The following is a 13,215-nucleotide window of genomic DNA, read 5'->3' as shown; positions in this document are numbered from 1 at the left end:
TTGACAAATACTTCCGGAGGAAGGGAGACAACTCGAAACGATAATATGGAAGACTCCATTTCGGCTGAAGGGGTGTTATAGGTAATTTTTCCGATGAAGCATGTATTTTAATTTAAATTATGCATATGATTTAAAATTATGCAACAACAATAACCCTCAATAGCAGACAGACATAGAAAGAATCCCATGAGTTTCAAATTAATCAATGAAGCGGGGAATCACTCAATCTGATACCCCTTGAAATCAGGATAACTATACGCATGCGCATTAAAACATAAACAAACCGGGACTTGCGATTTGGAACAAGAACGTTTATTAAATGATATGATGAATGGTTCTCCATTTCTTCATGAGAGTACAGTATCAAATATCAGTTTCATAATGGTAAAATATAGAAATACTCCACTTCAGTTCCTATGACAGAAATAGAATTATCGATCGGAATTCAGAGAACTCTCGATAGTTATCAAAACTGGGGTATTCCCTCTGACGTGTTTCTAAATTTATAAAAACACTAAATATCAATACTGTTTAATTCTGATTTTCCGTGTTGTTAAAAACACGCATATAAGTCAAGGAAAATATCACACATGAAGATTTTGAGAAGAACATTACAGGAAAGTTGTTTATGTTCAATCCTTTTGCTTGTTTTTACCTTTGAAAGCAAGACAATCATGAGAATCTGAGATGTTGCTGAATGTTTAGAATAAAACGAATGACGTGAGGGAATGTAGCATGAGTCAATGGTAAAAGTCTACAGATTGCTTGACAGCAATCGTATCCCAAAAAGGACACTAGAACTGAAACCTGTTGTAAGGGCCGTTCCTTAAAAAAAACATACATGGTATCCATGGAAGAACTTTAGAAACTCGTCTATGTGTGGGTGCCAAAAATTTTGTACAGTAATAAAATGCAAGAGAAATTCAATAACTGCTACTATAGATGGTTACTTAATTTTCTTATTGCCTGCCTAGAGTGATATCAAACAAGAGAAATTTTATTTGACTTATGTGTTAGAGAGATATAGGTAAATATACATTTTTCTATCATACCTAATGTTAACTTACATCATCCATATCTTGGAAGACCCCATTACCAAATATGGTCGGATGGTACGTCATCTCTGTAACTAAACCCTCCTCACTGTCGTCTGGCTTCTTTCTACACGGAATGTAATGATAACCATCTCTACAAACAATACAGTGGTGGAACATGTCAGAATTATAACATTGTGTTGTAAATTCAAAAATTTGTGAAGAATTTTTATTGTAAATAAAGAGCTGCGCCATGAGCGTGTGATAAGCCCTTCACTTTTTCAAATAATGAAGTTCCATAAATCCTCAATGTCATATTAAAATAGCGACCAAATCTTTTTATCAACAAATGTTGGACCAAAATAAATACATTTATCATATACTTAGACTAAATAACATATGATTTTTACCGTATGATAATAGCATTAAATTAAAGTATTTTCCATATTTTTCGAATTGGTGCTTAGCGGGCTGATATGAAAAGTTTATCACATGCTTCGATTGTTATCACATGCCTTTCCGTAACGTTATCACATGGCATTCCGGTGATACTCGGCAAATTCCGGAAAATACACCTCAATGCTACGTTTTCAATGAAAAACATTACAAAGTAGTGTACAAAACAATTATTTGAATACTGGAAAGTATATTGTGTAAAATAATTAAATTTTATTTAAAAAAAAAATATTAAATAAATGCATTTTTTAAGTTTTTCTGAAACATAATTTAGAAAGTTACTTTAAAAAATTTGACTTTTCCAAACAATGTTCATTATGTATATTGTTGAACTATTTTTTTGTCGATTCGTTTATATTAAAATCTGTTTTTTTTTCTCTGTTGAGGCATATGATGGAAAGATTTCATATTGAATGTATCACATTTTGGGTCCGACGTCCGTGAACTTTTTACTCTTTCAACTTCTTTTCGGGAACCATGTAGAAGGATCAATATATGAATCTGTTATTTTTCTCTACTGTTGAAGCATATGATAAAAAGATCATAACATGTCATTTTTCATATCGCATGTATTATCAGCCCTCGGTCAATATCAGCCCTCGAGCCATGCGGCTCTTGGGCTGATATTGAACCTAGGGCTGATAATACATGCGATATGAAAAATGCCATGTAATAATCTGATAATATCACCAATACTGTTAAAATGAAGATATATATTTAATTATCATTGTTCAGTATAAGCACTACCAAGCTCATCTTAGACAACATTGATTTATTATTTTTTGAAGATAAGTAAGGCATATGAAACCTTATGTTAATATTCATTTTAATTCTATTTGAAAATAAAGAAGTCTAAGATAAATGGGAATTTACCGTTTATATTTGATGAAATAAATATAAAGAGCAGCCATCACTAGTGACACTACAACAATTACTACTCCTATAACCCAGGTATAAGACTGGTGATTACTGTTGACTTCTATCTCACATAGTTTGCCATTGTAGCCATGCTCACAACTGAAAAATGGCAAAAAAACTAAGTTTTAAAAAAAACATATCGCAATGACAAAAGTATATTCAGATGTGTCAAAGTATTAAACAGGTACAGAAATTTGAAATCAGTAATGGTGGTTGGTTTTATCGCTTCAAAATTTATGGCTTTGAAGAACTTTTATGTTTTAAAAGTTTTTCATTTTTAAGACTAGAATCCTTAAGTCTAACTAGATATCTTGTTAACCTGCAAGGCATGAAAAATGGATCTGACACCAATTAATTAGACAATACATTTAATTGCTTTTTTTTTCAGGTGATAAAAAAAGTTCAATTTTATATATTTTTTTCCTAATATTCAAGCCTTATGCTTTAAATATTACAATTTTACTGTCTCGAGTGGAGAACCATTGTAACACACTTATCAGTGGTGGAATCTATAGTTATTGCCTATAAACATCTATGTGATATACTTACATACACTTGGGTTCAAGTTTATTGTAGAAGCAATGACCATCATTATGACATGGTAAATAGCATTGCTGACCTTCTGTGCCATTATGATTAATAATTTCTGTTGGAAGGATCTTATTCACATCTGAAGAATCATCTCCAGGTATTTTGGTTGGGTTATCTCCCCTAACAGTTGACACTAAGACTGATGGTGTTGTTGGTTCCTTTGTTGATGGTCTGACAAGCTTAATTATCTCCCCTTGAGTCAAGTTTTGAACAGATTTCTCTCTTATATCTATGGAAACAAAAGCAAGTAGTTGAAAGATAAATTATATGTTAAAGGACAATGACAAGACTTCAACATGCACTGTAGATGAATTTTTATTCATAGTTTGAGGAAAAATTAAATTTTATGGACATTTGATTTTGTGGTTTTGACAAAGTCTTTATACAAGCCTATATAAAATAAGGCTTCATTAAACATTCCAATTCCATGCTAACCTATACTATGTTATCAAACAAAATTGGTTCCCCAATAATAATAGACAATCCACAGTATATTTTAAAATATGAAATGTTTAAAAAGTGATAAACCAAATACTGACATAATTTAATGTACACAAGATCATTTCAATATACATGTATAACTTTTTAAGTTTGAATTTTCAACAAAGGAGTAGGTTCGATAAGGCCCTAAAATTGCCCCCTTTTTAGCTCACCTGACACAAAGGGCCAAGTGAGCTTTTCCGATCACTTTGCGTCCGGCGTCCGGCGTTTAGCGTCGTCGTTAACTTTTACAAAAATCTTCTCCTCTGAAACTACTGGGCCAAATTAAACCAAACTTGGCCACAATCATCATTGGGGTATCTAGTTTAAAAAATGTGTCCGGTGACCAGGCCAACCAACCAAGATGGCCTCCATGGCTAAAAATAGAACATAGGGGTAAAATGCAGTTTTTGGCTTATAACTCAAAAACCAAAGCATTTAGAGCAAATCTGACATGGGGTAAAATTGTTTATCAGGTCAAGATCTATCTGCCCTGAAATTTTCAGATGAATCGGACAACCCGTTGTTGGGTTGCTGCCCCTAAAATGATAATTTTAAGGAAATTTTACTGTTTTTGGTTATTATCTTGAATATTATTATAGATAGAGATAAACTGTAAACAGTAATAATGTTCAGCAAAGTAAGATTTACAAACAAGTCAACATGACCGAAATGGTCAATTGACCCCCTAAGGAGTTATTGTCCTTTATAGTAAATTTTTAACAATTTTCATAAAATTTGTAAATTTTTATTAACATTTTCCACTGAAACTACTGGGCCAAGTTCATTATAGATAGAGATAATTGTAAGCAGCAAGACTGTTTAGTAAAGTAAGATGTACAAACACATCACCATCACCAAAACACAATTTTGTCATGAATCCATCTGCTTCATTTGTTTAATATTCACATAGACCAAGGTGAGCGACACAGGCTCTTTAGAGCCTCTAGTTTTTAGCCAATATCACAATAAATCGTAGCTAATAGAATGACTAGATTGAAATAAGTCTTTTTGTTGAAAATTTACGTTCCTGCGTTTTATTCATGATGTCACAAATAGTATTAATTGTGATTTTCTACGAAAATAGAATAAAAATAGGTAAATTTCCATTGAATATTTGGACAAGAAACCTAGAGCACATACATCAACAAAAAAAATCTGTGACAATAATGTTTGTAATGACATTTTACATGTCTAACTTAAATATTTAGGTTGTCATCCACGTTGCTCTATGTTACCTGGTACTGCCAATTTTGTTAAACTGCCTATTTTGGTCTAATTGGGATGTAAAAATCAACGATGTAGAATAAAATTATGACAGAAATAGTTCTCATATGTCTTTAGGTCAACTTATAACATTTTTAGCTCACCTGGCCCAAAGGGCCAAGTGAGTTTTTCTCATCACTTGGCGTCCGTCATCCGTCACTGTCGTCGTTAACTTTTTACATTTTGAACTTCTTCTAGAGAACCACTAAATGGAATGAAACCAAACATGGCATGAATGTTCCTTATGAGGTGCTGACCAAGTGTTGTTACTTTGTAGCCGATCCATTATCCAAGATGGCCGCCAGTGGGGGACTTAGTTAACATAGGACCCTATGGGAAATGCATACAAATGAATCCTTTTAGAGAACCACTGATTGGAATGAAACCAAACATGGCATGAATGTTCCATATGAGGTGCTGACCAAGTGTTGTTACTTTGTAGTTGATCCATCATCCAAGATGGCCGCCAGCAGGGGACTTAGTTTAATATAGGACCCTATGGGAAATATATACAAATGTCTTCTTTAAGAGAACCTATGAATGGAATGAAACCAAACATGGCATGATTGTTTCTTATGAGGTGCTGACCAAGTGTTGTTACTTTGTAGCCGATCCATCATCCAAGATGGCCGCCAGCGGGGGACTTAGTTTAACATAGGACCCTATGGGAAATGCATACAAATGACTTCTTTTAGAGAACCACTGATTGGAATGAAACCAAACATGGCATGAATGTTCCTTATGAGGTGCTGACCAAGTGTTGTTACTTTGTAGCCGATCCATCATCCAAGATGGCCGCCAACGGGGGACTTAGTTTAATATAGGACCCTATTGGAAATGCATACAAATGACTTCTTTTAGAGAACCACTGAATGGAATGAAACCAAACATGGCATGAATGTTCCTTATGAGGTGCTGACAAAGTGTTGTTACTTTGTAGCGGATCCATTATCCAAGATGGCCACCAGTGGGGGGACTTAGTTTAACATAGGATCCTATGGGAAATACATACAAATGTCTTCTTTTAATGAACTACTGAATGGAATGAAACCAAACATAGCATGAATGTTCCTAATGAGATGCTGACTAAGTGTTTATACTTTGTTGTCATTGCAACATCCAAGATCGCCACCAGTGGGGGGCTTAGTTTAACATAGGACCCTATGGGAAATGCATACAAAAGTCTTCTTCTAAAGATCCACTGAATAGAAAGAAATCAAACATAGCATGAATGTTCCCTTCCTTATGAGGTGCTGACCAAGTGTTGTTACTTTTAGCCAAATTTTATATTTTTTTATATGATTTCAAAAACCCAAGTAGAATCAGGTGAGCGATACAGGCTCTTGAGAGCCTCTAGTTTATCTTGTAACATTGAACTTTAGAATGGGGGCCAAACATGGCCTTTAGGCCTTACCGAACCTAGTCCTTTTAAAGATGTCTTAATAAGATTAGTTAAACTGTATTATTGTACAAAAAACCCACTCATTTTCATTGCTTTATTTGGTATATTGAGATATTAATGTAATTTTTGACAAGGGGAGATAACTCATTAAAAAAGATACTAACCTAAAACAAAACATAGTGTATTTATCATGCTACATTCTGTGTTTTAACCATGTTTAGAAACTATTTGAGTCATACATTAATGAACATTTTTTCTCCAATAAATACCTATACATTGTGTCTTGTTATGTAACAGATAACCATCAAAACATGAGCATTCTGCTCCATCCACCATCAACAAACATAGCTGTGAACAATGCAAAGGATGACAAACATTCTTATCTGGAAAGAAATATACATGGAATATAGTAATGCAACCTGAAACAAATGTACACAATTCTTTGTGTTACTCTATGACACATTAAAAGAGGGACTGAAATACAATTGAGTTAATATAATAAGCCTATGACACATTAAAAGAGGGTCTGACATACTATTGAGTTAATATAATAAGCCTGTCTATATTGTCATGATTGTAGCAGACTTGGGGTAATTGTAATTGTAATCGTTAATCAGCTGTAATTGATTACAATTTTTCAAGTAATCACTGTAATCATTAATCAGCCAAAAATCTGATTACATGTAATTTAATTTAATCAATTACTTTTCAAAATACCCTGTAATCCTGATTACTTTTTGATTACATTCTGATTACAATGAAAAAAATCTAAAATTGTGTTTTTGGTCATTAAATGAACCACTTTGTTATTCATATTTGATAAATATTTAACATGCTAAAATGGTTTGGTTTACTTTAAGCATGTCTTCTTCAGTAAAAAAATAAACAGTATTAAAAAGTCATCATTAGCCTAAGCAGAGACATATAATACAATTATATACCTTTTGTCTTAGTAAAATATATTGTACATATTATATTTATCATTTACATGTAATGATCTTCATATTAATATTTGATAATAACTTTTATATATTCAAGTAGTACTTTTCTTTAACACTGAATTATAATCTTTTGTTAATTTTTGTGAATTTTGTCAACTTTGAATTGACAGGTAGGAGACTAATTAAAGTTTGTTTTTATTGCAATTACCAATTGAGTATAGCTGTAAGGAAATATATATGATAAAAGATAAATCAGACATAAAAATTTATCTAATTAGCACAACCTAATTTAAAAGTTGGACAAATATGTTGTTTAAAATTAAAAAAAAAATGTATTTGGATTGGACATATAAAATGCAATGATTTTTAGTACTTATATATTGTTTAAAATTTGATTAAAAATTTCTATTAAAATTTAAAATAGTTTTAACTGGTAATTTATTTCATCCATATTTAAACTGCACCTTGGAATACATATAAAGTATGAAAGAGGTCAGAAGACAAAAAAAAAACTCTTTATAAATCTTAATTAAATTTAATTCAAAATAATTCAGAGATCATTGGTGATAAAGTGTAATGTATAATAACCAATGGCACAATGTTCATGTATGTATATATAGGGAAATTTGGTGTTTATTAAATAGATGAAGATTGAAGTTATCATTTTATTATGTATCAAATAAAATACTTTCTCAAAAATGCTATAGATATATTGAACGTTTATTCATTCACATCATTCAAAATGTTTTGTTTTTGAATTCATTGTAATCAGATGTAATCATGATTACTTTGCCAATGTAATCATTAATTTAATCAGATACTTTCAGAAATGATGTAATCATTAATTTAATTTAATCGTACAAATGACAAAGTAATTGTAATTTAATCAATTACATTGCAAGTAATCGGACCCATCTCTGGATTGTAGTGGTACCAGTCTTGTATTACAACTCCAGTTTCCAGTGCATGTCAAAACATGGAGGGAAACAAAATAGTCCATTTTTTTCTGATTTTTTTTCTGGACTCAAATTTTTCTGTTTGATTATAGGTTTATGCTAAATTGAAACATATATAGATTTAAAAAAAATCTTGCATCTTTTTGGGGATATCGATCCAGGAAAGTGGAAGGATATCATGTTTACTGGAAGTGGTGAGGCCTAGTAAAAACAGCAAACAGAAAGTAGATAAAAAAAAATTTGATTTCAGGGTTACGTAATTTTTTATTCTTCGTGGCATGGCCCACTTTTTTTCAATTAAATCACAATTTCATATAAGAACATGCATGATATGAACATGATTTTTTTTTCTATGTAGCAATTTTTATTTTTTTATTTTCAAAGATAAGCTATTTTGCATGTAAGCCTATGGAGCAGTCAATTACAAGACTGCAACCTAGTGATGAGTTAAGCAAGGTTTTAAGGAATTAAGATTGTTCAGACAACTTTTTTTTTTAATTCTGTCAATCAGTTTACCAAATAGAAATTTGTTGATTGATGAAGGAATTTGTGCAAGTAGACCTCCAACATGGTACTTAATAGTGAAATAACTTTTGCTCAAATTGGTAAAACAAAAAGCGTTTTCTGGAATGTTTTCTTTTGGCCATGATATTGTCTATCCTTCAACTTATAATTTTTCGATTGAAACCCTTGGAATCCTCTTCCCTTTGCAACTTTGATTAACTGATCATGAAGTTTGGGCCTATTGTTTTATTGCTGCCATTATAATTATGTCAGTGTTTAAGAAGAAATCAATTTACCATGCTTCTGTAACAAAGGGTGGATAACTCTGATACAAGATGGCATATTAATTTCATTCAATACAACTTCTGGTTTGTTTCCTCCAAATTTGCTCATCTTGAATAATGAACCTGATTTCTGATCTGTTATGTAAATATCATTCTCAAACACATCCAATGCAGTAAAATGATATTTGGATAGTTCTTCTATTACAATATACCTACAAAATAAAATAAGAAACACTGTTTTCACTGAAAAGGTATGATGGTTTCATTATATTACCGTACTGAGTTATTGATGACTGCACTAAATCTCCTTTTAGTAAACTAATTCAAGCAAAACATAACAATTATATTGAATTGCATATTCAGTGTCTTTTGGTTGCTGTCTCACTGACATAAAAACCACATCTCCTTTTTTAAAATTACTTAATAATTCCAAATCTATTCATAAATATCATTCTTGTGCAAATCCACTTTAAATTTTATTTTTAATTTTATTTTTAGTGTCAAGAAAAGCTTGCTACATTATTTAATTTTAAGGTCAGTGGGTAATATGAGAACTCACCGATCTTCTCCATTCAGATTTGCTGATTCCACTCTGCCAAGAATTTTATCTATCCAGTAGATACGATTGGCTGGCATATCTACTACAATGTCAGTGGGCATGCTCAGATCTCTGTCTATGATCACATGATGATGTGTACCACTCATATATAGCTTCAAAATCTGCTTCTTTTTAATGCTAGCTATGAACATTAGTCTGGAAGGAAAAAAAAACATTTGAATCTGCTTTACCACTTCATGAAAAATTATAAAAGAGGGATAGTGTGTTTTTGAACAAAAAGATGTTACACAGTGTGAGTAAATATATGTGATTCAAACATTTGCCTGATTAGTTAATACTGATGATGTTTAGCTGGTTCAAAATGAAATGTCAACAATACTGTTTGTCTCCTTCTTACAGACAATCTATCTTTGCAAATTGTTATTTCGTTATAATCAAGAGTGAAACCTATGTCAGATCCATCAGTTTACCATAAAACTGCACATACAGTTCTTTAGTGTAAGATAGACAGTTTCCCTTTCAGCTTTTGTCAATATAAGGTCAGTATCTAGTTTTGCAGGAAGATTTCTCTTATTTTTTCTTTTATATCTAGATACAAAGTCATACTATTTATTAGTGAATCAATCTATTTTTAAAAAGGAGATCCAACCATATGTTCCAATTCAAAAGCATTAATTGACAAAAAAGGTAGGTTCCAACCAAGGCTTCCAAAACGGTCATACATGTATATTCCGGACATTTGTATAATGTCCGATAAAAGTCCGGCTGGGCTAAGCATGAAACGGTCATATACTTTTTTGTTTTCAAGACTTTCTTAAAAGAGACGGTCATTTTAACATAATTGGCGATCTTTTTGACCAAACATTTTGCCTTCAACAGCCACACATTTCCGGTCATAAAAGTGACATGATCATTAATTACTATCAAAACAACCCCTAATTCAATACTTTCTAATTTTAATCAAGGCTAATTACTTGTTGGACAGCTGAAATCTACCTGTTCAGGTGACAGGTAAAGTATTCAAAGTTATTTTCTTACATTTCAGGGGTTTGTATCTAATTGATTTAGTCCAACAGATTCGAAATACGTTTATAAAAATGATTTGATGAATTTTTTTTTTAAAGCTTTAAATGAAAAATCGTCAGAACTACGTTGTATGCCCAAGAACACGTGTGTGCATGCGCACAGGTGGGAAATTTAATTTTGCATCCTACATTTCTTCAAAAATGCTAAAATTATCATTGATACCTGTATCTAACGTTCATTTCAAGTATTTTGTTGAAGAAATAACAGGGAAAGAGCTTCTTCACTCAGTCCTGCTTTGAAAACATACACAGATTTTACGTATCCGTTTCTGGTCCATGGTTTACCATTGTCAAGTCAACATCAGGTTTAAGTATGTGATTTTGAAAACGAGAGTAAAGTTTTTGACAATGTTTTGCACAAATAAAGAGTCTAATGCAGATATGAGCACGCTGATATGCACACTTCGAATGATGCACTGCCAATTTAACAGTTTACTTAAGAACATCAAATTCATATTAAAATAAGTTTAATATCGGTTTTTTTTTAATCTAATGTCAATCACTGGGATGGCCATCTGATTAACATTATTGCCTTTTGTAACTTAGTTCAAGGGATTAAAATCGGGATCAGATATAAAATGTCCAGCTGGCTCAAATATTTTTTGGAAGCCCTGGTTCCAACCCCTAAACTGGAGATATCCCTTGATTATAACTAACCCTTTATCTGGATACAAAGCCACACTTTCAACTTCCTCATACAGTACTGTTCTACACTGCAGTGGCACAGAATTTACACTACACACCAGTAAGTGCTTTTTTGTTTCATCCGAAACATACAGATTTTCTCCTATCCAATCAAAAGCTATACTACTGACATACTCCAGTCTTTTACTTATAGTTTTTAGTATCTTTTTCTTCAAAGAATAAAGATGTATTCCCTGCAAAACAATATAAAAATAAAGAAGACATATGCAGATCCAAGGGGGGCCTCTGGCCCCCCTTTTTCGTTGGAAAAATTTGGTTCATTATATAGGGAATCACTTAAGCATGACTGGAGTGGGCCCCCCCGTATGTCAGTTAGCGGGCCCCCTTATGAGAAGTTCTGGATCCACCACTGGCAGATGTATTCCTTGCAAAACAATATAAAAACTGTTTGACTCATTGTCCTTTTTTCCTTAATTTGAATGTTTGTTAGGCTTTTTTTATTCTATCATGTATCAAAACAAGATTTCCAGATTGCAAATTATTGATTTTAAAGCCTAACATCTTATGTTTCCATTGATTTAGATAGAGTTATCTCCCATGAAAACCAATCATTTACAGCACAATAAATAAAACTCATTAAAGGCCCCAAGATTATAATTTGGTATGGCAGATCCATCTTTCGTCTACAAAAGACTCAATAATGCCAAATAAAGTACAAAGAAAAAAAAAGACATGGACCATATATAATCATACACTGAAGTTACATAATAACATGTTGGTATTCTTGGTTGAGTATAAATCTGAATTAAATACAAATACTCAACACATATAAGCATGACATACTATTGCTAAGAGACTCTAAAATATATATAATTAAGAAAACTCTATTTTCTAAGTGTCATTGTTAAGGCAAACCAAGAGCTATTACTCCTAAATGGAATAGGAAAAAATTGTCACAGCCAATCTTAATCACATTAGTCACCACAAGGAAAATGTTTCCATTGACATATATTGCACAGTCTATGTACCATATCTTGCTAGAAGCAAACAAAATTCCCTGTCTTCTATGATTGATTGATTTTTGGGGTTTTTATGCCACTTTTAAGCACCAAATTTAGGCTGTTTCGTGGCGGCCAGTTTTTAATGGTGGAGGAAGACCAGAGAAAACCACTGACCTTCGATAGGAAACCCTGTCTTCTATAAGTTACATCCTAATTTAACTAAAATCTATCTATCTACTATCTTAGTGATATACCTTGCTGGAATAGAAATATCTATCTCCTGTATGCATGTTTACATCCAATGTAGTAATCTTGTCATATTTTTTAGTACGGTCAGTGTCTATCTTCTGCTGCTGATCGTCTAATACAATTAATCCATCTCTTAATGTCCCAATCATAAAACTGGGCTGTAAATCTACAAGTAGTAAGTTTATAGATCTTAAATGTCGAATGATTTTGCATATAGAAGATTTATGGAATGAAGGAAATTTTCTCTTCTAATAACACCTGATTTCACGGTAAATATGTGATACTAAATATTATAAAGTATTTATGTTTCATGGTCATCAGATCAACAAAGTATTTTACCCCTACAAGATGATATTTTCAACTTAAATTTACAATTATAATAATCAACAGTACCATTGGTGTACTATGACTTTTTAGTTACTTATTAAATACTTTTTTTTCCTTCATAAAGTGAAATTTATAGTACAAAAAATGGGAAAAAAACAGGAAACAGCATTGTTCAGACCTGAGCAGAGGTTGAGGTAAAATTGTTTTTGTTTGGAAAAATGTTACCTGTATTTTTTTGCTGAATGTATGTTAGAATAGTACTGTAATTACCACAGATCACTTTTGGCATAACAATTATAAATGAACATACTATTTGCAGTACAGAGTCTTCCATTGTCACTTGATCTGTAACCATTCACACAGGAACAAACATGGCTGCCATTTTTATTGAAGCAGAACTGGCTACAACCTCCATTATGTACATCACACTCGTTCACATCTGTTTTTGTAATATTTAAAAAAAAAGCTTAGACGACTTCTTTCTATTCCATAGGAAATTAACATTATCATCATATAC

The 13,215-nt window shown here is 32.0% G+C and overlaps 1 protein-coding gene across 1 annotated transcript in view; it reads right to left on the bottom strand.

The window, feature by feature from the left end:
- LOC143062007 (vitellogenin receptor-like) overlaps window positions 1-13,215 on the bottom strand; it is a 34,899-nt gene that overhangs the window by 2,585 nt on the left and 19,099 nt on the right. Inside the window, exons 19-27 of the mRNA XM_076233861.1 lie at window positions 13,009-13,137; window positions 12,377-12,537; window positions 11,134-11,354; window positions 9,392-9,586; window positions 8,845-9,044; window positions 6,417-6,530; window positions 2,958-3,228; window positions 2,364-2,507; window positions 1,068-1,188 (exon numbers count right to left, since the gene is read on the bottom strand). Coding sequence (XP_076089976.1) covers window positions 1,068-1,188; window positions 2,364-2,507; window positions 2,958-3,228; window positions 6,417-6,530; window positions 8,845-9,044; window positions 9,392-9,586; window positions 11,134-11,354; window positions 12,377-12,537; window positions 13,009-13,137 — 1,556 coding nt within the window. The remainder of the gene's footprint in view (window positions 1-1,067; window positions 1,189-2,363; window positions 2,508-2,957; window positions 3,229-6,416; window positions 6,531-8,844; window positions 9,045-9,391; window positions 9,587-11,133; window positions 11,355-12,376; window positions 12,538-13,008; window positions 13,138-13,215) is intronic.

Source organism: Mytilus galloprovincialis, chromosome 2 (assembly GCF_965363235.1).
Source record: "Mytilus galloprovincialis chromosome 2, xbMytGall1.hap1.1, whole genome shotgun sequence".
NCBI classification, from domain to species: domain Eukaryota; kingdom Metazoa; phylum Mollusca; class Bivalvia; order Mytilida; family Mytilidae; genus Mytilus; species Mytilus galloprovincialis.
This window is presented reverse-complemented; position numbering and strand designations above follow the sequence as displayed.